Source organism: Furipterus horrens, unplaced genomic scaffold (assembly GCF_987537825.1).
Source record: "Furipterus horrens unplaced genomic scaffold, mFurHor1.1.pri manual_scaffold_4, whole genome shotgun sequence".
In the NCBI taxonomy this organism is placed as follows: domain Eukaryota; kingdom Metazoa; phylum Chordata; class Mammalia; order Chiroptera; family Furipteridae; genus Furipterus; species Furipterus horrens.
In genome coordinates, this window is record NW_028327174.1 from 23,494,229 (window position 1) to 23,519,654 (window position 25,426).

At 42.6% G+C, this 25,426-nt stretch overlaps 2 protein-coding genes across 5 annotated transcripts in view; one reads left to right on the forward strand and one right to left on the reverse strand.

The window, feature by feature from the left end:
- Window positions 1-25,426, reverse strand: part of M6PR (mannose-6-phosphate receptor, cation dependent) — a 36,084-nt gene that overhangs the window by 2,330 nt on the left and 8,328 nt on the right. The window contains exon 7 of one of the 3 annotated variants that reach the window (XR_016510437.1): window positions 17,930-18,037. Coding sequence is in view for 2 of the 3 variants with exons in the window: in XM_090272833.1 (XP_090128959.1) it covers window positions 25,033-25,155 (123 nt within the window). In the remaining variant the exon portion in view is untranslated. Of the gene's footprint in view, window positions 1-17,584; window positions 18,038-23,631; window positions 25,156-25,426 lie in introns of those variants that run through there. The other 2 variants (XM_090272834.1, XM_090272833.1) reach the window with 2 other exon arrangements.
- Window positions 1,841-22,871, forward strand: PHC1 (polyhomeotic homolog 1). 2 transcript variants are annotated; one of them, XM_090272831.1, is made up of 15 exons: window positions 1,841-1,976; window positions 4,789-4,946; window positions 5,992-6,102; window positions 7,197-7,277; window positions 7,804-7,953; window positions 8,538-8,693; window positions 15,216-15,711; window positions 17,201-17,982; window positions 18,538-18,685; window positions 18,933-19,144; window positions 19,739-19,853; window positions 20,505-20,613; window positions 20,825-20,975; window positions 21,375-21,606; window positions 22,610-22,871. In XM_090272831.1, the coding sequence occupies exons 2-15, from the start codon at window positions 4,833-4,835 to the stop codon at window positions 22,762-22,764; spliced, it is 3,012 nt and encodes a 1,003-aa protein (XP_090128957.1). In that variant the 5' UTR covers window positions 1,841-1,976; window positions 4,789-4,832; the 3' UTR covers window positions 22,765-22,871. The 2 variants fall into 2 exon arrangements, with proteins under 2 accessions (XP_090128957.1, XP_090128958.1); XM_090272832.1 differs by having other exon boundaries at window positions 8,562-8,693.

Here is a 25,426-nt window from a genome sequence, read left to right on the forward strand (position 1 = left end):
ATAATGTTTCTTGACCTGAATGTTATATAATCTGAAAATTAGGTTTAACTTTTTCATTGGTGCTAGGATATTCAGTTTAGGCTGAGTATATCCATTCTAAGCCTCCTCAAGAAAGCTTTAAACTTTGACATGCCACAAATCTACATTTAAATTAAATGACTAATGCTTTACTTAGTTTTTTTTTTTTTTTTTTTTTTTTTACCATTAGTTCTCTGCCAAATTCCTTTTAATTCATCCTCAGCCAAAGCCTGTCATCCTCCTGGCAACATACCCTTTCACCCCCACCCCCCTGCCGCCCTGCCACCTCATGTCTGTGCTTTTCCAGTCCTTTGATTGCCTCCGGTTTCTTGCCTCGCATACTTGTCTGACTGGTCCCTGGAAGCCTGGCAGAGATTCTTCTCTGACACAAATCTGGCTACTGCTAATTAGGAGTCCAAACACTCCTCTCTCAATGCAAATCTAAACAGATCTAACTTATAAACAAAGAACAAAGAGAACACTTCTGTGTCTTCTGTAAAAACAAATCATGCATTGGCTTTTCAAAGAGAGAATAAAGAGTGGGTTGTCAAAGAAAATAACTGGATAGAACAGAGGTTAGGAAAAGACATGAGGTATAAAATAGTTACTGAACTATAACAACAGATAAAGCATCAACTCTAGTTATTAATCTACAAGGTGTTCCCTGGCTCCTTGTGCAAGGGTTAATGAGGGTACTTATCTTTGTTCTGTGCACTAATGTAATCCAAGCTTCCAAAACGGTGAGTGGCACATAGAAGATGCTCTATAAATATTTGCTGAATGTTCAAAGTTTTAAGAGAATTTAAAGCTGATAAGTGACAAAGGCTACTTCCTTATCAAATGTTTAGTATTCCCAAATACTGCTCCATTGTTCTCTTTATGCCCCTGCCTTCTCCCTTGTTTTTGTCGTTCTCTTTCATATACACATTTAAAGCCTAAGAACATACAATCCCACAAAATCCCTGAAATGACAGTGAAACGTGTTACTCAGAGTAAGTTATGGTAGGTTGCTGCTTTTACGTAAATGTCAACTTAAATGGGTTCACTGTTTCTGTGAGCATTCTTTCCCGCCTTCTTGGAGTTGAGGCGAACGATGAAACAATCAACATTCTCTCCCTTTTGGTTAATCTGTTTTTCTTTTCCGTTTTTCTCCTTCCCGCGGCATTATCTCCTTTCCCAGTCTACGGTTTCTCTGGGGGTCGCTGTGTTGCTCTTTCTCCTTCTCTGCCTGTTTGTCCCTCTGATCCTTTCTTTTTATCCCTTATTCCCAGAAGCTCCAGAAAAATATCTTTTTCCCCCCTTTCACGTCACTTCCCTCCCTTCTCCCATCTCCCTCTCCCACTAGAGGCCAGCACTTGCTCAGTTTCGTCCCTCCCACCAGCGAGCAGAACTCCAAGAGAAAGAAGGGAAAAAAAGAGAAAAAGGAGAGTGAGAGAGGGGAGGAAAAAAAAAAAAACCAACAAAAGAAACCCCCAGGCCTAGAACGCAGAGGCCCGGGAGCGGCGTCGTCATGGCAACGGGCGCCGGCAGGAAACGAGGGACGCGCGGAGGGAGGGGGAGGAGGGCGCCGAGGGGAGGGGGTGAGCCGGGGGAGGGGTCCGGCTGCCCCGGAAGCACCTCCCCACCAGCCCCCTCCTCCAGCCCGGCCCGCAGCCCCCGGCCTGCAGCCCCCACCTTCTCGGCCCAGCAGGAAGTGACAGGCCCGGAGCGAGCCCCGGAGGCCTGGCAGAGCCGCGGCCGGGCCCGTACCCGGAGCGGCCGGAGGGGCGGGGAGCTGCGGCCGCGCCGGGCACCTCCCACCCCGCCCTCGGCGCCCCCGCCCCTCCAGGAAGGGGAGGAGGCGAGGGGAGCCCGCCGCGGAGGCCGAGCGAGCCCCCAGCCCAGCCCGGTGACTGGGGTTCCTGGCACATGAGGTGGACGCCCCCCGGGAGGACTCGGGTGCGGAGTGAGGCGCGAAGGTAACCCGGCGACCGCGGGCTGGGGAGGGGCAGGACCTCTGGGGGCTTGGCTGCGCGGGGAGGTTTTCTCAGCCACCTTGGTCTGTGGAACGCCCCAGGTACCTCCCCCAGTTTCTTTCCCTGCCTACCTCTAGCGCTCAGCTCTGCGGTCCTTTGGCTCTGCCCGTCCTGGTCTTCCTACCATGCAAGTCGCTGTGCTTGGTGCTGTCTGTCCGTCACCCGCGTTGCTTCTGACTGCTCCTTTTCTCATTCATTTTTCCTTCTCTGACTCGGGTCCTCCCATCCAAGCACGCTTGCTGTCTAGTTTTCTCCCCGCTTTTTATGGTCCGCTGGGTTCCTCAGCCTCCAGGTCCTTGACTTACGTCTGTCTGTCTCCTGCCTGGCTCCCCGCTCTCAGTAAGCACATTTCCTTGCTCACTCGGGTCAGTTCACTCCTGGTACCACTCTGTGTGCCCCGTTCAGCCGGTGTATTTGATTCCCCTTTGGGACTGCATCTTCATCAGGGTTCTATGTACAACAGGGACCCCTGGGCGTCTACTATACCTGTTCTCCAGATTACTTCCATATCTTTGGCACAGTCTTCCCATCCTCTCTACAAGACAGAGTTTTATGCTTAGGAAAGTTGATTTCTTCCAACTCTTGGCTCAGTCTGCCCTGTACCAACTCCACTTCAACATTCTTTTCCACCTCCCTTCCAGAGGAGTCTGTGCTCCTACCCACCCAGCTCCTGCACATCCAAATAGTGCTTTTCAGGTTCACCATGGGTTAGCTATCCTGGGGACCTCTATGGATCCGCTTCACGCTCTTTCTTCCCCGTTAAGTCTGAAAACTTAAATTCACCGTGCCTCCCATACTTTTTGTTGTCTTCATTTTCTGTACTTAATTTTACAATTTCAACGTTGATCACAAACGAATAGATGAATGTGCCTGGGATCCAGGAATCCTGGTTTTGATAACAGTTTCCCTCGATTTTACTAAAGACTTTAAGCTGGTCCCTTTCCATCTCTATATCCGTTCACAGTCTGAAAAAAAAAATTAATAATGGCTTTTATTTGGGGGGAGATGAGGGGTCGTATGGTTTATCATCATTTTCACTTGTGAATGGAAGAGTTAAATGTCCCCTCTAGCTAGTACAGGAGTCTCATGTCCTTGAGTCCAGTGAACTAAGTCCAGTGATCTGTACAACTATGAGTGCTGCCTCTAATCCTTACCCACTTTTTTTCTTCACATGCTGATAATGAGGATTCATGGGTCTGTATCTGTTTAGTGCTTTGATATTTTGGCAAAAGATGTGGGGAGAAGATAGAGTTGAAGCTGATATGATTTCTCCTGTGTACTTCTTGGGTTACATCCATGTTTTCAGTGACATTTCCTATTTTTAAATGAAACTGAAGTCATGGGTAGTTTTTGGGGGATAATGATATGATCAGGTGATGCTGGGAATGGAATAACAACAAATCTCCCCAACTCTGTTCAGTAGGACAAGCTGTTTGATTTTATTTTTTTAATTTATTTTTTTTTTTATTTTTTTTTATTTTTTTAAGCTGTTTGATTTTATTTAGCTTGTTTGCTTGTTTTGGATGGACAAATCCATCGTAATAAAACTGTTGACAGCTCTTAGCAGAAATTCTGGTTTGATGTTTACATTCCTAAACCAAATAGTGCTTTGCTGACCTAATATTTCTAGTGGCCCTGTGCCTCCGGAGTACAGAATATAGTGTCTAGGTTTAACAAAAGAGAAGAAATAAGAATGAAGAAAAAAACCTTATTGTCATTTAGTACTGCTTTGGAGGTACATGTTTTCTTGCTTTTCTTCTATTTCTTTGCTTGGTTCTTACCAATAAATGTTAATGTAGACCCCAGACGGTAGACTATGACCACTTGAGTGGACTAAAAAATTGAATCTTACTTTCTTGAAGATTTTCATTGCTATATATTTAATGTTTAATACCTGGGAGTCATCTGTTAAAATGATATATTACATTCAGTTGTGAAGGCTTCTTTGCAAATGGGGAAACTGAGGTATAAGAAGGGAAAGTGATGTTCCAGAGGTATTGTTATTAGCAGCCTGAGCTGGACGCACGCAGCTATTTGGCCTATATGGGCTGTAGCCTGGCTCTTCTACCTCCTAATTTAATGACTTTCCATGATGCATTTAACATATCTCTTAGACCCTTCCTTCAGAAAATGAGGACAATGAGTACTCAACTGAGTGACACTTAATCACAGATATTTTTTCTGGTTTGAAGAAGCAGCATATGCTAGTGTAAGGACTTGAAACTTACTAGGACAACTTTTTTAACCTCAGAGAACCTCATTTCCTCAGTTGTGAAGTGATGATATTATTATTTACCTAAAAGCACTGGGAGAGATCATGGAGGTGAAGGGCCTAGCCCAGTGAGTGGAGGCATCTAGTGGCTTCTCAGTAAATGGTGACCATAGTTAAGATGATGCTGATAACAATGTTGCAGATGCAGATGAAAGTGAGATAACTGTAAGTTTTAAATGGGAAGGTTTTAAGTTGTCACAAAGTGTTTGGGGAATATAGAGTGGTCTTAGTATTATTGCGAGCTGTCTTACCTTCTGGCTATTTTATACTTAATGGTAGCTATGATGGAATCTGTAACAGTTGTTTCTTTTGAGACACTGCATATCCTCAAAAGATGGTGTGGGGAAGAGCAAATTTGGTAGTTACGAAACCTAGAAATCATGGATTATGAAGAAGAGGAAGATTCTTAAACCTAATTTGAATAATATGAAATAATAGTTTGAGATCAGCTGTAATTTGTAATCCTTTACTCCTTCCATCTAGGTCTTGAGTCAGAGCACCAACCTTGGGAACCGTGGACCACTATCATGGAGACTGAGAGTGAGCAGAATTCCAACTCCACCAATGGGAGTTCCAGCTCTGGGGGCAGCTCTCGGCCCCAGATAGCTCAAATGTCGCTGTATGAACGGCAGGCAGTGCAGGTGAGGCTTAGCTCTGGGGGGCTGTGATCTGGGTGTTGGTTTGGTGTATGCAAGGGTGCCAGAAGATAATGGGCCCTTAGTTCCTTTCCAGAAAACTGGGGGAGTTGGATTAGGTGATGACTAAGGTCCCTTCTAGTTCTGAGAATCTTAGGAATTTACAACAATTTGAGCAAGCAAACAGAGAATGAGATTCAGTCTTTTAACATTTTTTTTCTATATCATTCATTTCATGTAGCTAGATCCTAACTATTTTCTCTTCGTGGATTATCAAGTTTTTAATCTTTGGTCTTTTGTATAAATCAGTCTGAGGAATAGAAGTATAAAACTCTTTAGACTAAAGTTTTATTTTTAGACAAACAGTAAATTCCATGTTTTTAAAAATCTGGGAATAGGCCTTTTACTTAAAATATTTTGATTACTAGAATAACTGTGCACATAATAAAAATAGTTCTAATTATTAAAGAATATTAGTTAACACTATAACAGCATCATCTTTATAAATATCCATTGGCATTATACTGTAGATGTTTGAAAATGCCAGTTGTTTGAAAATTTTACCTGATAGAATCTTTCACGAGCCACTACTTTTATTTTTTCATCATTTTCAACCCCTTAAGGCTCTATTACTTTTATTATACCCTAGAATATGGTCTTTTATTTCCTTCTCTTTACATTAATCAACATTTCATTGATTTTTATCCTGTCTAGTCCCAATTCTTTTCCTTGCTGTACCATATATTTCCAGATTCTATTTGGGGAAATAAGCCTTCATGTGCATTTCACTGCTTTACTTTTCTTTATATACAAGAATAGAGTAGAGCATGGCAAAATTAATTGCTTCTCTACTTTTTGAGGACTATGTGAACTTACTGGTTCTCATAAAACACACTGGCCAGATCAGAAATTGATGATTTAGCCAGACTCACATCTTCCTTTGTTTCTTTCCTCATCATGAGCCCCTTTCACAGGATCACAGTGATTTCTATAGAATAGGAGTTGGGAGTGATTCATTCTAAGTGGGCTGATCCTCTCTTTCTTCTCCTAGGCTCTGCAGGCACTGCATCGTCAGCCCAATGCAGCTCAGTATTTTCACCAGTTCATGCTCCAGCAGCAGCTCAGCAATGCCCAGCTGCATAGCCTGGCTGCCGTCCAGCAGGTGAGAGGTCAGCAGCCAGCTGGCCCAAGAGGGGGAGGGGAAAGGTGCTACAGGGGTATACCACATCCTCCACTAAACCAGGCTGGAAACATAGTCTCCTCTGTCTGCTGTCCTGTAGGAGGATGAATGGATCTCAGCTTCTGGGGTTGCAGTAAGAAATGTTGGAGAACTCCCTTTCAGAAGTAGAATGGCTATGTCTAGACCTGCACCGTGCGATACGGTAGCCACTGGCCACATGTAGCTATTGAGTGCTCAAGATGTGGCCAGTCCAAATTGTGATGTGCAGTGAGATTTTGGATTTCAAACAGTAAGAAAGAAAAAGTAAGAAATGGCCCTGGCTGGTTTGGCTCAGTGGGTTGAGTGCCAGCTTGTAAAGTGAAAGGTCATGGGTTTGATTCCCTGTCAGGGCACATGCCTGGGTTGCCGGCCAATGTTTTTCTCCCTCTTTTTCTCCCTCTCTTCCCATCTCTAAAAATAAATAAAATCCTAAAAAAAAAAAGTAAAATATGTCGGTAGTTTGCATTGGTTACATGTTGAAATGAGACATATTGGCTTAAAATAAAGTGGAAGAGGGTGATGGAGGGAGACTTGACTTGGGGTGGTAAACACAATACAGTATATGGGTGATGTTATAGAATTGTGCACCTGAAACCTATATAATTTTATAAACCAGTGTCAGCCCAATAAATTCATTTTTTTAAAAGTGTACTTCTGTTTCTTTTCCCTTTTAAGAAAGTGTGCATACTAGAAAGTTACATATGTGGCTTACATTACATTTGTATTGGGCAAAGGCAGGTTAGACTCATCAGTGACTCACGATGTAATGTGACTAAAGGTTCTTCCACCTAAAACAGAGTGGGAGGAGGACAGGTTGCCTGACTGCCCCACAAGGGTTTTGTGGGAATTGTTGGGTTAGCACATGTGGTAATGTGAGGGTTATTGGCATAGTGAATATATTATTCTTGCTCCATAATAGTGTCTCTCAGTTCTTACCTGAAATCTCTATTATATTTTGTGCCTTTGATTTATTACTGGAAGATTCACAGCCTTTCTTTTTGTTCTCTGCTTTTTCTTACTTTCTTTCCTCTTAACAGGCCACCATTGCTTCTGGTCGGCAGGCCAGCTCCCCAAACACCAGCACTGCGCAGCAGCAGACTACCACCACCCAGGCCTCAGTGAGTGCTGCTTCTCCCACTGAGAGGCTTCTCTCTCAGCGTCTTTATCTCTGCGCTAAACTTTGTGTGCGGTTGATCTGGGAGTGTTTATTGAGCCATCAGTAGTATTTACTTCCCTTATATAGAGAATTTGTAAAAAGAAAAGTAACCAGGTTGGATCTATGTAGGAGTCTTAATGAAGAGGTCTAGGAAAGGAGAAAGAAAATCCTAGGGAAGAAGAGGACATAATATAGGGAAGGGATTAAACTCCGGACCCTTCAATGAGAAGTAAAATCTGGTCCTTTGCCTTCCTTTGCCTTCTCAACTGTTAATGCTAGTAGTTAGACACTGTTTTGTTTACTTTGGTAATACCCTGTGATAGCCAGGGTGTGACAGCTGTGGATAGGAAGGTATTATTCATTTTCCCCTGACTCTGTGAAAGTGAGATATTCTCTTCTTGACCATGTCACTCTGAATTTGTCCATCATTTACATTTCCTTTTACTTCTCCTATATCCTTAGTCCTGGTTCCTTTCTGTACCACACAGATCAATCTGGCCACCACATCGGCCGCCCAGCTCATCAGCCGATCCCAGAGTGTGAGCTCTCCCAGTGCTACCACTTTGACCCAATCTGTGCTACTGGGGAACACCACCTCCCCGCCCCTCAACCAGTCCCAGGCTCAGATGTATCTACGGGTAAGCCACAGACACAGCTGCCATTGTCCCAGGGGCATAATTGTTCTGTCCTTGCCTAGGACTTGAGTGAAAGCTATTTTATTTAACCATAGTTACCCAGCTGTTTTAAGACAAGCTGATCTGTTTCTGCCTTACTTATCTCTAGAAGTAATGCCCAGTATTCACAGGTAGCCTGCGGATTACATTGAGATCCTAAGTTAGAAGATGTTCACCTTAACAGTTGACTAAATTAGCATCAGATACTCTAATCTTTAGACCTGTGGCTCAGGTACATAAATTCTCAGTGTTCTCTCAGCTTATCTATTTACTGTACATGAACACTTGTTCTAAAATGCTCATTGTCTTAACTTCTTTCATATTTGACTCTTTGTTATCAGTCTGTAGTTTTATACATGTTCTAGGCTTTCTTCTGGTTGATGATTCATGTATGGAGAATAAGGGTCTACTGGGTTGGTGTGAAAAGGGACAGGGCTTTGCTGTTTCGTATCTTCTGTTTATTTTGTCTTGTGGTCCTTTCCTTCCATTTCTTCTTTCTTTCTTCCTTTTCTCTTGTTCTCTTCTGTACTTCCTCCTCTCCTTGCCAGCCACAGCTGGGAAACCTGTTGCAGGTAAACCGGACCCTGGGCCGGAATGTGCCTCTAGCCTCCCAACTCATCCTGATGCCTAACGGGGCAGTGGCTGCAGTCCAGCAGGAGGTGCCATCTGCTCAGTCTCCAGGAGTTCATGCAGATGCAGACCAGGTAGTGGCAACCATTGACCTGTGGCTGGGTACTGGGGAGGATTAAGGGAACGACCACAGACTAGGGCCCACCCTTCTACCCTGTCATCACCACCTTTCAGAATTCTTATTTTTTGTTTTTTGCCCTTAATTTCTGTAGAACTTCAATCCCTTACAACTTTTGAGTTATTTGAGTTAGGAAGGGAAGTGGATTTGACTGAAAATAGCCCTCTGGATCTGAGAGTCTTAACACAGAGCAGATTTCCTTACCATTGTTTTTAGCCCTTTGGCTCAGTTTATTCGGGAAGTCTTTAATTCTCTCCTTGCAGTGTTGTCTCTGGAAGATGAGGGGATGGTTGAAGAAATTGTACTGTTACATAGATGTTAAGCTGACCTAGATAAGTTGTTGGAAGAATGTTTGATTCCTTCTCTTTATGAGTTTCTGTAGCTCTCAACTTTCAGTAATCTGTTTCTGCTTGCAGTGTAGTCCCAGTGAAATCTTTCTGACCGTTGCTTCTCACCCTCCAAATATAAATATATATGAAGTGTTAGGTTTGTCTAAAGTGTAAGGTCTGTCTAGAAGGTATCTGGCCATGAATATTGAAAACAGACATTTACTGAAGAAGATACAAGAAACATTGTACACATGACAATGATGCCTCAGTCCCCTTCAAAGTAGGCACCTTGGGAGCTCACATAGTTTTCCCAATCACCATCAGCTTCTCTGTTGTATTTTCCTAAATCTCATTGATGGTCTGAAGTCTTCCCTTTCAAAGGTGATTTTAGTTTTGGGAAAAGCCAGAAGTCGCAAGGCCCCAAATCTGGGCTGTAGGGGGCTGAGTCACTTAGTGATTTGATGTTTCCCTGAAAAATTGCATGAGACGTGATGCATGTGGTGATGCATTGTCGTGATGAAGCTGTCAATCACCAGTTGCCCATAGCTGAGGCATTCAGGAGCATCCAAATAGTTTCTGTGGAGGGATGTTCAAGCTTAATGCAAAATATGATGCAGATTCATTGCTCTACTTGCCCAGTCATTTTGAATGCAATGGCCACACAGTACACATGCTCACTCAGTGGTGTCTACAGCCCCCACTGATTAGTACAGTGAAGTTGTCATTGTTCACACATGTGCATTCCAGTCCACTCTCCTCAGCTGCCAGGTTACATTGATGTCACACAAACCATTGTCATTATATTAACAATGGCTGGACATTTTCCAGACAGACCTCGTATTTTGAGCCTGAATTTTTTAACTTCTTATGAATGGGATAAAAACTGGGATCTCATAATACTAATTTTTTTTTTTTAGTTTAACAGCAAGTAAATATTGAGCTCTGTATTGATGTGTTCAGATATATAGTAGAAACTTTGGGGGATTGAAATTAAATATGAGTCAAGTCTTTATAAAGAGCGTACAGAATAAGGAAGTACAAAAGTAAATTGCACTAACTTTGAGTGACCAAGTTTAGAGAAGAGTTGGCTACATTATTTCTCAGTGATGTTTGTTGGTATACATGAGTAAATTCTTAGAGGATGGGTATGATTTCATTTGGAGTGAGAAGAAAACTGGAGACAAAACAGTATGTGTAAAGGCAAAAATTGCATATGTGACTATGAGTTGGGGGTGAGTGGATAAAGAGGAGACAACAGACTGATGGTAGAAAAGGTCATTCATTGTTAGGGAGAAGTCTGAAAGCCAAGTAACTCCACAGGTAGCAGGGGTCATTGCTGGCTATTGAACAGCAGATTAATAGGATAAGGTAAGTTCTTTAGAAAAAATTATCTAGGACCATGTGCCTGGAAAAGAAAGAGAAATTGGGGAAATTACTAAGAAATGCTTGGGGTCATTTAGTAATAATGTGTAAGACCTTTGTTTTAGACTATGGGAATCGCAGTAGGATCAGAGGATGAGGTTGAGACTGCTTCCATATCCAGTTGTTTCATTTATCCATCTACTTGCTTAGTGTCAACATGTAGACGGACAGAGTAGCGGTTAAAAATGTGAATCTGATGTTTCAGATTCCAGCTCCATGACTCACTGTGTGATCCTAGGCAAATGACCTAACATCTTTTGCCAGTTTCTTCATATATAAAACATCTATTATAAAATATCTACCTCAAGTCGCTGGTTTGATTCCCAGTCAGGGCAAGTGCCTGTATTGCTGGCCGGGTCTCCAGTTGGAGGCATGTGAGAGGCAACCAACCCCATGCCAATGTTTCTCTCCCTCTCTCTCTCCCTCCCTCCCTCCCTCCCTCCCTTCTTGCTCTAAAAATTAAATAAAATCTTAAAAAAAAAAACAACCAATAAACTGCCTCAGGGTGTGTTGTGAGGACTAAATGAGTTGATATGCATAAGTGTTTGAACAGTGCTTGCACATAATGAGTGTTAGCTGTAATTGTTATAGCAGACATTCCTTAGCCTTGAATGCCGAAGTCATAATCCCTGGACTGATAGAGATTACAGATCACTGAACCACCAGACATTAAACAAATAATCACCTGGTTTAATAATTGATTCATTAGAAAGTACAGAGTGCTCTGAAAACAGAAGGGGAGTTGATTTAGCCTTGGGATGAGGGTAGAAGTCAAGTAGGCCTCCCTGAAGAGATGACAGTTAAATGGGGTCTATAGAAATTGGTCAGGTGAAGCTATGGAAGGAATGGTGAATACAGGGGAACCTTATGTCCAAAGATCCCGAGGGAGGGAAGAGTGTTACGTATTTGAGGAACTGGAAGACTTGTGTTCCTGGAGTTCGGCAAAGGGGAATGGAGATATGCTGGAGAGAAGAGAAACCTCATCTTGCCGGACCTTAGGTGTTGTGTTTAGGTTTTGGGGCTTTGTGTGAAAGGCACTGGGAAGCTATGGAAGGATTTTAAACATGGAAGTGATGTGAGAAATTTGAGTGATTTTTTTTTTTTTAATTTTAATTTTAAAGACTGTTGGCTTCTCTATAAATGATAAATGGAGATGGTGTGTGTGAATATAGGGAGAACACCATCATAATAGTTTAAGGGAAAGATGGTACTTGAATTAGGTGGTAGCAGTGGAGATGGACAGAAATGAACAGGTTTGAGAAAAACTTAGAAGGTCATTGAAAAAGGAGAACTGATGCGGTGGATAGGGAGTTGAAGGGGATGCGAGAGATGAGATGTGGCACAGCGGTGAGATGTCTGGTAATGACATTTGAGACAGAGAATGTTGGAGAAGTGGATTTTGGGTGAAGTTCACTTCTGGATATGCTGGCTTCGAAGTGCTTGTTAGCTATACAGAAGGAGGTACTAGGTCAGCAGTTTTATTTATGTGGTGCCTGAGCTCTGACTTGGAGATAAACATTCAAGAGTAGTAGGCATATAGATGGTAATTGAAATCAAGGGAGTGTTTGTAATTTCTTAGTGATATGGTGTGGATTGAGAAGAGAAAAGCCTTTAAGATGGAGCCTTGAGGGGCAGGATGATCCCTTAGAAGATAAAGCTGTTCAAGGTCAAGTAAAGGGTAATGGGCTGACAAAGGGGAATAGGAAAGAGCGACAGACAAGAAAATCTGGATTGTGTGGTGTCATGAAGACGAGAATGGGACAAGAAATGGCAAGAGTCCTTCAAATGCAGTAGAGCGCAAGAAAGATGGAGTTACTGATGTGGACGGCGAGCCATTTCAGTGGAGTTGTAAGGGGTAAGGAATGACTGGAGAGGGGGATACAGGGAATGTAAACAGTTACTAAGAGTTCAGCAGTAGCAGGAAAGGATGAAACTGGCAGAAGGGAAGTGAGGTTCCAGGGTGGTGATCGAAGGAAGCCAACAGAGAAGAGGTTGAAGAGAAAGGAGAGAATTGGAAAGGAGGAAGGAGAGGAGAGAAGGCAGAAGTAAGTGATGGGTCCTTATGCATCTGAATGTATAGATTTGGTTGTGGAACTGATGAAGCATCATGATGAAGCATCATGCTCTATAATGGTTTTATTGTTTCTGCAGGGGTGAATGTGGGGAAAGAGGAAGCGGTTGAAGAAGTATAGGGAAAATAGAGTTTTAAGTAGCCATTGTGGAAAGGAAGCTGACTAAAAAAAAAACTGTATAATTGCCAAATATTAGGTGCCCCAACACCCAATCCTGATCATTCTTGTAAATCATTCTCAAAAGCTAACACCTCTTCTTTACTGTTGTTGACTGAATCCAGGTTCTTTCGATTTTCACCTGAATTACTGCACTAGTTTTCTAACTGGTCTCTTGATTTCAGCCATATCTACTTCTAATCCTCTTGCACATCACTATAGAATAAATTTTTTTACAAACTATATGTTGTTACTATTATTTATTTTTAGTCTCCTAAAGTTTTATTTTTATTTTTTCTATTTCTTAGAATTGTTTTTTGTGTTTCTTATTGTATTTTTTCCATCACCATTTATCTCCCCATACCCTCTTCCACCTCCACCCACCCCGCTCCCCCGACAAGCTCCACCCTGTTGTCCATGTCCATGAGTTCGGTCTCTTTCTTTTCTATTACTAACATTATTTTTAACTGTACCTCTGATGTATAGAATTTGATCAGTCATAATCCTTGGTTCACGATCTCTTCTCATTGATGGTCCATTCATGGCCCACTTTTACTTATTTACTCAGTAAGTTTTAATAATATAATAAGCATTCCCAGTTCCATCTACTGCCTGCCCCTGCCTATGATGAGGATATTTTCATTCCTAGATTTATTCTTTGTTTATGCCCCTTTTTATACAGTTTTATTGCATTTATAAATAATGAAGTACTTTTTATTATGTAAAACTTAAAACATATAAAACAATAGAACATGTATGAATCCCTATGTACTTACCTAGCTTCAACATTGATGAACATAGGCCAGTTTTGCCAGGCCTTTCCCTTCACTTGTGGATTATTTAGAAGCAAGTCCCAGACACCATATCATCATATAATAGTAATATAATATATGAAAAACACATTTATTTGTATTTACATTTTAAAGGTACTTGAGCTATATGCAGTCTTTGAGAATGCTTTCTTAACAGCTTATTACTAAGATCCATCCATATTGTTGCATGTCATTGAACTTTATTAATTTTGATTTCTCACTAATACTCTATTATGTGAATATATTATAGTTCATTCATCTTCTCTTCTTTTTAAAGATTTTATTTTTAGAAAGAGGGGAAGGGAAGGAGAAAGGGAGGGAGAGAAACATCATGTGCAAAAGAAACATCTATCGGTTTCCTCTTGCATGCTTCTAACTGGGGACCTGGCCTGCAACCCGGGCCTGTGCCCTGACCAGGAATCGAACTGGCGACTTTTTGGTTATGGAACAATGCCCTAGCCAACTGAGCCATGCCATCCAGGGCTCTTCTGATAATGGCCATTTGGGATATCCCCAGATTTTTCTTACTAGGAATAGTACTGCTGTGAACATATTATACATGCCTCTGTTTGTACACAGCAAGTTTCTCATGTGGAATTCCTGGGTTAGAGGGTGTGTGAATAGTAAATTTAGGATATGATGCCAAACTGTTTTCCAAAGTGGTTGTATTGATTTACATTTCCATCAACAATGTTTAAAAGAATAGTTTCAGTGGTAGATTTGATCATGTTTATTCTGATTAATATTCTTCAGTGGCTTCCTGTAATCAATTAAGTACTCATCATTCCTTCTCCCTCTTCATGTTTTGGAGTACCTACTATGTGTCAGGCATTGTGCTAGGTGCTGGGAAAATAATAATGAAGATGATAGACACACTTTCAGCTTTCAAACTGAAGTTCAGACTCTCCTTATTTTAACACATTCACGCCCTCATGATCCGGTACCTGTCTACTTCCCTGGCCTCAGCCTTCCTTCCTAGTTTGATTTCTTGCCACTCCTTGTAGTTCACTCCAGACATAATGAAATAGTTATAATTTCCAAAAATGCTGTTCTTTTTCTTGGCTCGATGGTCTTGCAAAATTCGTTACCTATGTCTTTAAACCCTCACCTTCACTATTACTTATTGGGCTTCAGGTCAAACATCATCTGTTTTCGGAAGTCCTCCCTAATCTTTTGTCTGAGTTACTCTTCCTGTTCTGTGCTCCCGTAGCACTTTGTGCTTATCTGTGCATAGTATAATACAGTTACAAGTGATTTTCTTATCTTTCTTCCCTAGTAGAAAGTACTGCACTCATTAAGAGTAGGAACTGTCCTTTATTCCTGCATTCTCAGTATCCAGCGTAATACCTGTAGCATAGTGGGTAGGTATGTGGTAGATGTGGGTTGGATGAATAAATGAATAAATGGAGAGGAAAGGGAAAATCTGAGACCTTTTGAAGGAATAAATGACCAAACTTGATGATAGATGTGATACTGAATGAAAGAGACTGAAAATAAAATTTGATATGAATTCTTCGCTGGGTGACTGGAAAGCCTTAAATATATATATAATTGTGAAGGTGGGTATATGAGTTGAGGCAGGCTATGGGATATCTGTAGCTGTCTTTGCTGCTTCTGAATCAGTCACTGAAACTGTTGACCCTAGTGCTTCTTTTTCTGTTTTCCTCAATCTCTTTTTATCTTTCAGGTGCAGAACTTGGCAGTGAGGAACCAACAGGCCTCAGCCCAAGGACCTCAAATGCAAGGCTCTACTCAGAAGGCCATTCCTCCCGGAGCATCCCCTGTCTCTAGCCTCTCCCAGGCCTCTAGCCAGGCCCTAGCTGTGGCTCAGGCTTCCTCTGGGGCCTCAGGCCAGTCCCTCAACCTTAGTCAGGCTGGTGGAGGCAGTGGCAATAGCATCCCAGGGACCATGGGTCCAGGTGGAAGCAGCCAGGCACCTGGGGGCCTAGGTCCATTGCCTTCCTCAGGAATAGGTGGTGGTGGGAGCTGTCCCAGGAAGGGCACAGGAGTGGTGCAGCCCTTGCCTGCAGCCCAAACAGTGACTGTGAGTCAGGGCAGCCAGACCGAGGCAGAAAGTGCGGCAGCCAAGAAGGCAGAAGCGGAGGGCACTGGTCAGCAGAGCGTGGGCATGAACCTGACCCGGACAGCCACTCCTGCTCCCAGCCAGACCCTTATTAGCTCAGGTAAATGGCTGCTTCTCACAGTGTCATGATTCTCTCAGAACCGTTTGAAATCTTCAGAGTACACTTCTTTGCCTTCCTGCTTCTCTTTGTCACATCACCCCTGATCATGTTAGTCCAGGGAGATAGGACATGTAACAGAGATAGCTCTTGTCTGTTTCCACCAGGCAGCTATCAGTTTACAAGTTGCCTTAGGCTCTGAGTTCTTCATTTTAGTCACTCAACCCACTCGTTCACCCAGTTTTTCTTCAATTGCCTACTGTGTGCTAGGAGGTGCTAGGGATACATCTTTGGAAAACAGATTCCCTGTCTTCATGGATCTTACAGTCTAGCCTAAGGGATGAATTCTCTCCCCACTCTCTGTTTAACGGTGGTTAGGTGGCCCTGTGTAGAGCCGGATGGTGTAAGTGCCTTAGAACAATCAGTACTAGCAAATAGAGCCATGGTTTAATATAGTAGCTTGTGATCATCGGTGTCCATAAGGATAAAATATAATAACTCAAAATAGTTTATACTTGCTTTCAGACCTTAGATATAGTTAGATATGTGTATCTTATTTGGTAATTTTATTTTTGCCTTTCTTGTTTCTAGCACTTTAGTTGTTCCTCCATTCGGATAATTTACTCACAAAAAGTAAGAGTTAATTATCAGTTGTATTGTTAATAACGTAGTATTTACATACTATAGCACTTATGTTTCCGAAGTGCTTTCATACCACGTGTTTTCTGGACCATCTGGTAGGGGTGTGGGGGTGGGGTGAGGTTGTCAACTCATTTACAGTGGTGGAAACTGGGTAAAGTCAGAGCCTGCACCTGCTGATGCCTAAGACTTCTCCCAGGTGGGGACCTCAACTGAGGAGTCTTAAAAACTGTGACCATCATGGGAAGATGTTGGTAGATGTTGGTATTTTTCGAGAGACATTTATTCTTCCAGTGACTATTAAGTGTTTCTAATGTGCTGGGCTGGGCTGCTAGGGATGTAAAAATGAATAAAACATGGACTCAGCCTTGAGGAACTCAGAGTTCAATCATATAGAAAATGGGCCAGCTTACTTTGCTATGTTCAAAGTAACAGGATTTAAATGTATCAAAGAAAATAAGAGATATATGTAAGAAATTACTGGTGATTATTAAATGATGAGCAAGGGAGTTCTTTCAGGGTTAGGGTTCAAAGTAACAGGATTTAAGTGTAGTTCAAAGGAATAGGACTTAAGTATAGCAAAGAAAATAAAAGTTAGATACATGGGGACTAGTAAATGATTGAGCAAGGGAGTTCTTTCCTTGAGATCCTTAAGACTAGAGATAGTTGGTAATATCTGCAAGTGTCTGACTCAGAGGCAAGAGTATGTATGAGGTGATCTCTCAGGTCCTTTTATTTTCCATTCACTCTGATTCCAAAACTGGGTACAACTTGGAAAGACGATTTTACTTTTAATATTATAATGATCATTATTTTCTGCTCTTCCTTGTTGCATCTGGGCTGGTTCCTCTAGCCACCTACACACAGATCCAGCCTCATTCCCTGATTCAGCAACAGCAACAGATCCACCTCCAGCAGAAACAGGTGGTAATCCAGCAGCAGATTGCCATCCACCACCAGCAGCAGTTCCAGCACCGCCAGTCTCAGCTGCTCCACACAGCCACGCACCTCCAGCTGGCCCAGCAGCAGCAGCAGCAGCAACAGCAGCAGCAGCAGCAGCAGCAAGCTACAGCTCTCTCTGCCCCTCAGCCACCACAGGTCCCACCTACTCAGCAGGTCCCACCTTCCCAGTCCCAGCCGCAAGCCCAAACCCTGGTTGTTCAGCCCATGCTTCAGTCTTCACCTTTGTCCCTCCCACCCGACCCAGCTCCCAAGCCACCCATCTCTCTCCAATCCAAACCACCCGTAGCACCAATCAAGCCTCCCCAGTTAGGGGCTGCTAAGATGTCAGCTACCCAGCAACCACCACCCCATATCCCTGTGCAAGTCGTGGGCACCCGACAGCCAGGTTCAGCCCAGGCACAAGCTTTGGGTTTGGCACAGCTGGCGGCTGCTGTGCCTACTTCCCGGGGGATGCCTGGTACAATGCAGCCCAGTCAGGCCCATCTGGCCTCCTCGCCACCTTCATCCCAGGCTCCTGGTGCACTGCAGGAGTGCCCTCCCACATTGGCCTCTGGGATGACCCTTGCTCCTGTTCAGGGGACAGCACATGTGGTCAAGGGTGGGGCTACCACCTCCTCACCTGTTGTAGCCCAGGTCCCTGCTGCCTTCTACATGCAGTCTGTGCACCTGCCGGTGAGTGGTGTCTGATGGATTGAGGGCACTGTCATTGTTGAGAGTGGACCTGGGGCTGAGTAGAAATAGAGCTTAACTTAGTGGGGAATGAAGAGTTTAGAAGGTATTTGTTCGTTTTGTGTGAGAGTTTAGTGGAAAGTAAAGATAACTGGTATTTGTCTTTTTTGAAAGAGTGATGTTAATGTATTAATACCTGAAATTGGTACTCCTAAATTTGCTACTAAAGTCATTCTGGGATTTTGGATTTGTACCAAGTTAGATTTAGAAAGCCTTAACCACCTAAATAATCTTTAGAAAAACAACAGTTCTTAGTTGGACCATGAATCCAGGTTCTTGAGGTCTAGGTCAGGACTAATGAACGTTGCATTTTCTTCTCTCATGATGTGGAAGTTACACTTCTTGGGAATGACCAGGAATTTTAATGTACCATGGGAAGTATCCAAATTGGGGAAGCGGGCACTAAGAAAATTTTCTCTGCAAGTATGGGAGTATTTGTGGTTCCTTATTATCCTTCACTCAGAACTCTTGATTTCATTCCTGTTCTTTTCTGTGTAGGGTAAACCCCAGACATTGGGTGTCAAACGCAAGGCTGAGTCTGAGGAGGAAAGAGATGATGTCTCCACATTGGGTTCAATGCTTCCTGCGAAGGCATCTCCAGTAGCAGAGAGCCCAAAGGCCATGGAGGAGAAGAGCAGCCTTGGAGGTGAGTCTGACTTCTGCAGCGCTTTTGGAGTGTGCAGAAGATGAATGATCTGAGAGACTGAGCTAAAAGATAAATCTGGTTCAGTAGAATATGGGTCTGAACTTGGACAAATGAGCAGATTGAAAAATGGAATCCAGGTGAATGAGCAAAGATGAACATGTATCACTGTGGAAGATCAGGCTGGCATGGACAAATTACATTACCCCAGTTACGTTACCCCATATCTGTTTCTGTGTTTATTTTCCAGAGAAAGTTGATTCAGTGACCAATGTGAATGCCAATACCTCAAGCAGTGAACTGGTATCCTTGGCTCCTGCTCCATCAGTACCTCCTCCTACACTAGCCATGGTGTCCAGACAGATGGGTGACTCCAAACCCCCGCAGGCCATTGTGAAGCCCCAGATCCTCACCCACATCATTGAAGGCTTCGTTATCCAGGAAGGAGCAGAACCTTTCCCGGTGAGGGCAGGGCTATAAGGGGGGGCTTTTGAGTGGGGACTTGGTCTGACTCTTGTCTTTTCAAATGCCACTAAAATCAGAAGGCTTAGAACTATTTATTATCAGATAATGGATCAATTCTGCTGTTTATTTGGTGAATTGTAAAGAAGAAAGGGAAAAGGAAAGAATATGTGGACCAGAAAATGAAAATGGGAAGATAGCAAAAGACAGAAAGTGACTTTTAAAGCTGTAACGTTTAGACAAATGAGGTTAGTTTAAAATGAAAATTGTGGTAGAGAAGTTAATGGACTTTTCTAGGTACCATAAGTTGCAAAACTAGAACATGGCTATCCTGACTCCTAGTGCATTCCCTCAATTTAGGACACCAAAGGACAAAACAGCGAGCCAGGAGTAGGAACCTGTTCTTCAATGGTTTATCTGAAAAAAGCCAGTTAGAGGCTCTTGACTGCCATATGGAAAATGGTTGTCTGTGAACCAGACTCGGCCATTAACTCAGAGATCCAGGCAAAGACATGATGGCGAAAATGCTGGGGAAAGTCATGGAGAAGCAGAAAGGAATTAGGCTAACTTAACTGTAAACTTTCTCTGGGACAGGTGGGTTGTTCTCAGTTACTGAAAGAGTCTGAGAAGTCACTACAGACTGGCCTCCTGACAGGAGTGAATGAGAATCAGTCAGGTGGTCCCTTGGGAGGGGACAGCCCATCGGCTGGTAAGTATTTATTTAGAAACCCATCTGGAGAAGGATGTGGATGTGTTTGAGGACTCAGTGTAAAATAGTAATTGTTCTATATAAAGTAGAAATTATATCCAGACAAACTATATATGATATATTAGAATATGTAGAAGCACACAAAAGGAATTCCATAGGATGAGGGCGAATTTTATCAAGCTAAAGTAAGCTGTTAAAATTGCTAACTGTAAGGCTATATTTTTCAAAAGATGATCTAAAATAGGATATTTCTTAATTTCCAGTTCTCCTTATTTAGATTTTATACTAAAGATTCTTATTTACATTTACCCTCTGCTTTTGGAAACTTTGTGGTAGAGAGATATGTTTCTAAGCATTAGTAATTAGTTCCTCTCCTATTAAGAAATGCAGACTTGTCTGAAATCTGAGAGTATGAATTAGGATAAAATTTGTCATCAGAATGGAATTAGTCTGGCTTAAGGTTAGGAAGACTGTGATGGACATACCTTTATGGGTTTGGAATTTGAACTTTGTTTTAGTGTGCATGCTTCACGGTGTAGGTCTCTGGGGGCAAACCCTGAGAGTAATGAAAGAGTCCAACTCTGGGCCTAATGACGGCTTGAGAGGCAGCAGTAACTGATGACAGCTTGCAAATGATGCCTTATTTTTCAGAGCTAGATAAGAAGGCAAATCTCCTGAAGTGCGAGTACTGTGGCAAGTACGCCCCTGCGGAGCAGTTTCGCGGCTCCAAGAGATTTTGCTCCATGACTTGTGCTAAGAGGTACTGCAGGCCCTCCCTCTTCGCCTTCAGCAGTGGTTCTTTCATCTAATATTGCATCCCTCCTCTAGGATCATCTCACAGCTGATACCTAATGTCTCTTTTGCTTTCAGTCTTCCCCAAATTAGCTCTTAAAATACCAATCCACCTTTAGTGTAGGGTGGCAAGGCAGTTTTCTGTACCACCTTTGATATCCTACGTGTGTGACCTGTAGGTATAATGTGAGCTGTAGCCATCAGTTCCGGCTGAAGAGGAAAAAAATGAAAGAATTTCAGGAAGCCAACTATGCTCGTGTTCGTCGGCGCGGACCCCGCCGCAGCTCCTCTGACATCGCCCGGGCCAAGATCCAGGGCAAGCGCCACCGGGTGAGCTGCCATCCCAGAGCCACCTTTAGAGCGGGCCTAAAGAGTCTAAGATAAGAACTCTGGTTTTGCATCGACTGCATTACTCCAAATTCCAAGAAGCCTGACTTGTTTTATCTCCTCTCCTCTGATTCATGTATCTATTAATCCTTAAACTAGATTTACGTAGTGAAAATCTAGAACAATCATTGGTAGAAGGGGAGAATGAAGAAAGTGATAGTTTATATTTAAAAGGCACTTGAGTGTAGACTGGTGACTTTGAACATTTGCCAATGGGGTACAGATGAGTTCACTTGTGCTAAGATTTGTTTTTCTTCCATGCGCAATATTAATCCAGACCCAGGGTGGTTAGGGAGGGGAGAGGAAACTTTGATGGCGTCACTTTTTTGGTTTTCTTTCAAGGGTCAAGAAGACTCTAGCCGGGGTTCAGATAACTCCAGTTACGATGAAGCACTCTCTCCAACATCTCCTGGGCCTTTATCAGTGAGAGCTGGGCATGGAGAACGAGACCTGGGGAACCCCAGTACAGCTCCGCCCACACCAGAATTACATGGCATCAACCCTGTGTTCCTGTCCAGTAATCCTAGCCGTTGGACTGTAGAGGAAGTTTATGAGTTCATCGCTTCTCTCCAAGGTACCAACAGAACCCAGCTCACACATATGCGTAGTTTTCCTTAGGTCTTTGCACAGGCCTTCGTAACAAGAGGACATAACTGAATTTTAAGTATTAGAGGCTTGAAGGCTCTGCTCTTTAAAACATAAAATTTTTCATTGATTTTTAGAGGAAACACTGATTTTACTTATGCATTCATTGGTTGACTCTGAGTTTTAGAGAGGAAAGGAGATAAACCTTGATTTGTTTCACTTAATGTGTTCATTGGTTGAGTTTTGTGTCTTGACTGGGCATTGAACTCCCAACCTCGGTGTATTGGGACAGAGCTCTAACCAACTGAGCTACCTGGCCAGGGCTCCAAATCTCTACTCTTGATATTTATTCATTACTTGCCCACAGCATGATTTATTAATTTCCTTCTGGGTTGTCACCTGTTATATCAGCAATTTCAGTGTTTGATTTTCATCTCTTATGATTCAGCTATATTATCAGTAATTTTTGGATAAAGTGTATTTTTATGTGTGGTTGTGATACCCACCATGGATAGACTTTCTTCAGTGGAAAAGGGGATTAGACATTAAGAGGACATTGTTGCCCCACTCTTTTCAAAGCAGGAATGTTTGACAAAGGATCGTTTTCTCCAGGAAAGAAAATAATCCCTTTTTGCTCTTTGTCCGATTTCTATGCTCTTAAACAAGTGTCACAAAGCCTTATTTTAACTCTTCTTGCCAGTGTAAAAGAAAACATGCATACATCTTTGCTTTTTCCCCCTCCTCAAGCTGTTTGAAGTTATTTCTGTGGTTGAACTTAGTTCTTTCATTATCTTGGCTCTCTTTTAGCCAGTTGCTCTGTGATTTCCTTCTGCTTCAAAAGCTTGTCATCTCAAACCTTCATTTCTGAATTTAGGACATGTACTTTGGGATTAACCATGGCTGGGTCTCCATTTTTTCATCTTTAAAGTTTTCCCCTGCTATCCTCTGGTGCTATGTACTTTCTTATACATATTCCCATCATTTCCTCCTAGGCTGTCAAGAGATTGCAGAGGAGTTTCGTTCCCAGGAGATTGATGGACAGGCCCTTCTATTACTTAAAGAGGAACATCTTATGAGTGCCATGAACATCAAGCTGGGCCCAGCCCTCAAGATCTGCGCCAAGATTAATGTCCTCAAGGAGACCTAAGGTGGCCTTCTTGCACAAAACAGCCTAAGGCAGGCACTCCTCACTGTCCAGGTTATAACCTGGTACCAGCACAGACTTTACAGGGAATAAAGAACTGTTCCAACTCTAAACCTGGAGGAAGTTACTAAAACAGGGAAGGGAAGCGCAAGAACTGGTTGCTGGTGCTACATGGTGGAGCTTTGACATTTTCTCTGGGTTTTATTTTTAAAAGTCTTTACAATTTTCACTTGCCCTAATCCAACCTGTATAAAAGAGGAAGTCTAGAGAACTAGTACTGCTCAGCCTTATCCTGGAGTGAAATTTCTAGCCATGGTCTCAGTTCTCCAAGAGGAGGAATATACAGTATGGTCAGGCCAGGAGATGGGTGGAATGTAGGTGTGCCTCCCCAGCAGGAGAGGTAGGGTTCTTCCAGGTTGTGTGACAAGTAGCAAAATCTGGTGCACCTTCCGGATTGTCTGACAGTAGCTGTGGTCTGGTTTTCTTTGTTGTCACTCACTCTCCTCCTCTGGAACATTTTCTCCTGCATCCATGGCAGGCTCACTAACTAGTACAGACTTGGTTGGCATCATTCTGTTGGCTACAGGGACTAAAAGTGTTTGGCACATGTGGCTGCTGTCATTCTTTCTGCATCCCTCCACTCTTCCAATCTGTTGTCTTCTGCCTTTTCAGTTCCAACTCCGCTGTGTCCTACAGCATATAAAACAGGAGTGCCTGCGGTTGCGGCCAGGAGTATAAATAGCTGCCTTAGGTGCTATTCCTTATACAACAAAAATATTATTTTTTCTCCTCAGTAAAAGGATAAAAATTGGTCTCAGTTGTTTCTTACTCCAGTGTCTACCCTCTTTCACACAAATGACTAGGCCAACATGTTTTTTGTTTTTTTAATCTTTCAAGTGTTTTTGTACAAAAAATCATTTTTAAAACACCAGAGTGTGGGGGAGAGATGCAAACAAATAACAAAAGGATGTTTTTATAACATTATTTTCCCTGTTTAGAAAGAAAAAAAAAAAATTGTTCCAATAATATCAAAAAGTCCAAGGATTAAATAATTTCACTTTTTCCTCTAAGGCTATAAAAGGCCCCACCCACTGATTCCTTCCACTTGTGTGCTATGGAATCCCATTGCTCTTTTAACGGCCCAGGTTCACTATTAAAAGATCAGGCCACATTTCTGGGCACTTGGCCTACATAGAAAGGTGGAAGCATCAGAACATTAAAACCCTCTACATATAGAAATGTGGGGAAGAATGTATTCCCCTAAGCCAGAAGCAGGGATGTGTGTAGCGGAGTCCCACACCCCGGGCAGAGGACGGCACAGCCCTAGATGACCCAATGCTGCCTCTATTCCCTTTCCAGAAGACAAAAAAGTAAATAACATGCCTATGAAGAAACTGCAACATGTTTAGAAACACTGGTAAGAAAAGCTTTGCCCACTTTTACTACAAGTGGGAGAAAAAAATGCCATCAAAGGGATCCCACTACAAGGTAAATACACTTCCCTTTTCCGGAACTCTTAGAGCGCACAGGTCACTTTCAGTTTCCCTTTTTGACAGAACAGACTTGTGCATGAGTGCATTTTGGCTGCATATGGACTAAACTAATGACCACAATCCAGGGCCCCGTTCCAGCTGCAAAGTTGTTCCAATGCCAACGAGTGATGTGCTGGTACCTTATAATCCTCTAGCTGGGAAGTTCCACATTTTCCCCATCCTAATCCCAGAGATGTGAGAAACAGGTTATATCATCTCCAGGCTCAGACCAAATGGCAGTACTTGGATTGCAATCAAGCAATCATTGCAAAGTAGTTCCAAGAAAGAAATTCTATGCAGCTTCTCATGGAGACTACTGTAGAGTACACAGTAAGCATGAAAGCAATCCTTGGATAAATAATGTTTCTTTGCCTTTTTTTTTTTTTTTTTTAATTAAAGAATTCCAGTGTCAAAAACTTGTGAAAATTTGTTTACAAAGGTCAGCTAGCCTGCCATATGCTTTTGCTCATAACTATCCTGCTTGTACCTTCCTATACCAAGATAGTGCCTTTTGTCACAGGCCTTATATTATCTCTGACCTACAACTGTGCCTCTAGAGGAAAAACCAAAAATAGGTAACAACGGGAAGGCGTTTTTACTAGAAAGATGCAAACCAAAACCAAACTGGTAAGCAAGAGCAACATTAAGGGTGAGATGAGTCTGGATAGAGGCTGCTTAAGAAATCTGGCTGAGTATGCTTTGGTTTAGGGACCGAAGAAGCTGGGCGTATAAAGTGCATTCACATTGGTAGTAAATGATCATCCCTTTCTTCAGAATCCTCCCCCAGCTGATCATCCCCCACACCACGATATGTAGCAGGCACATTTCGGGGTTTAGAACGGCACACAAAGTCACAACCATCCTGTAGGAAAGAAACAAAGGAAATGATAATTTGGAATAACCAATTTAGACTAAGGTAAAGTATGAATGTGGCAAGAACTAGTTTCTACAGGGATAATGAAGACAAATGCCCAGAGCTCCAAGGATCAGCCTAAATTGAATTTGGGAGAAAAAGGAAAAAGACTAATCAGGTCTCACCTTCTTCCTACATAGGCCCCTGAATAGCTGTATTATTCCTAAATCTAAGCAACAGTGTTGCTCCTCTGGCCAAGTCTTAGTAAGATGCTATCATA

What these genes read in the sequence shown, in the direction of transcription:
- PHC1 (XM_090272831.1), top strand. Translation starts at nt 4,833, where the DNA reads ATGGAGACTGAGAGTGAGCAGAATTCCAACTCCACCAATGGGAGTTCC. An exon ending in CCAGACCCTTATTAGCTCAG is followed by an intron (nt 15,712 to 17,200) that starts GTAAATGGCTGC and finishes TGGTTCCTCTAG; the next exon opens with CCACCTACACACAGATCCAG. An exon ending in AAGGAGCAGAACCTTTCCCG is followed by an intron (nt 19,145 to 19,738) that starts GTGAGGGCAGGG and finishes TCTCTGGGACAG; the next exon opens with GTGGGTTGTTCTCAGTTACT.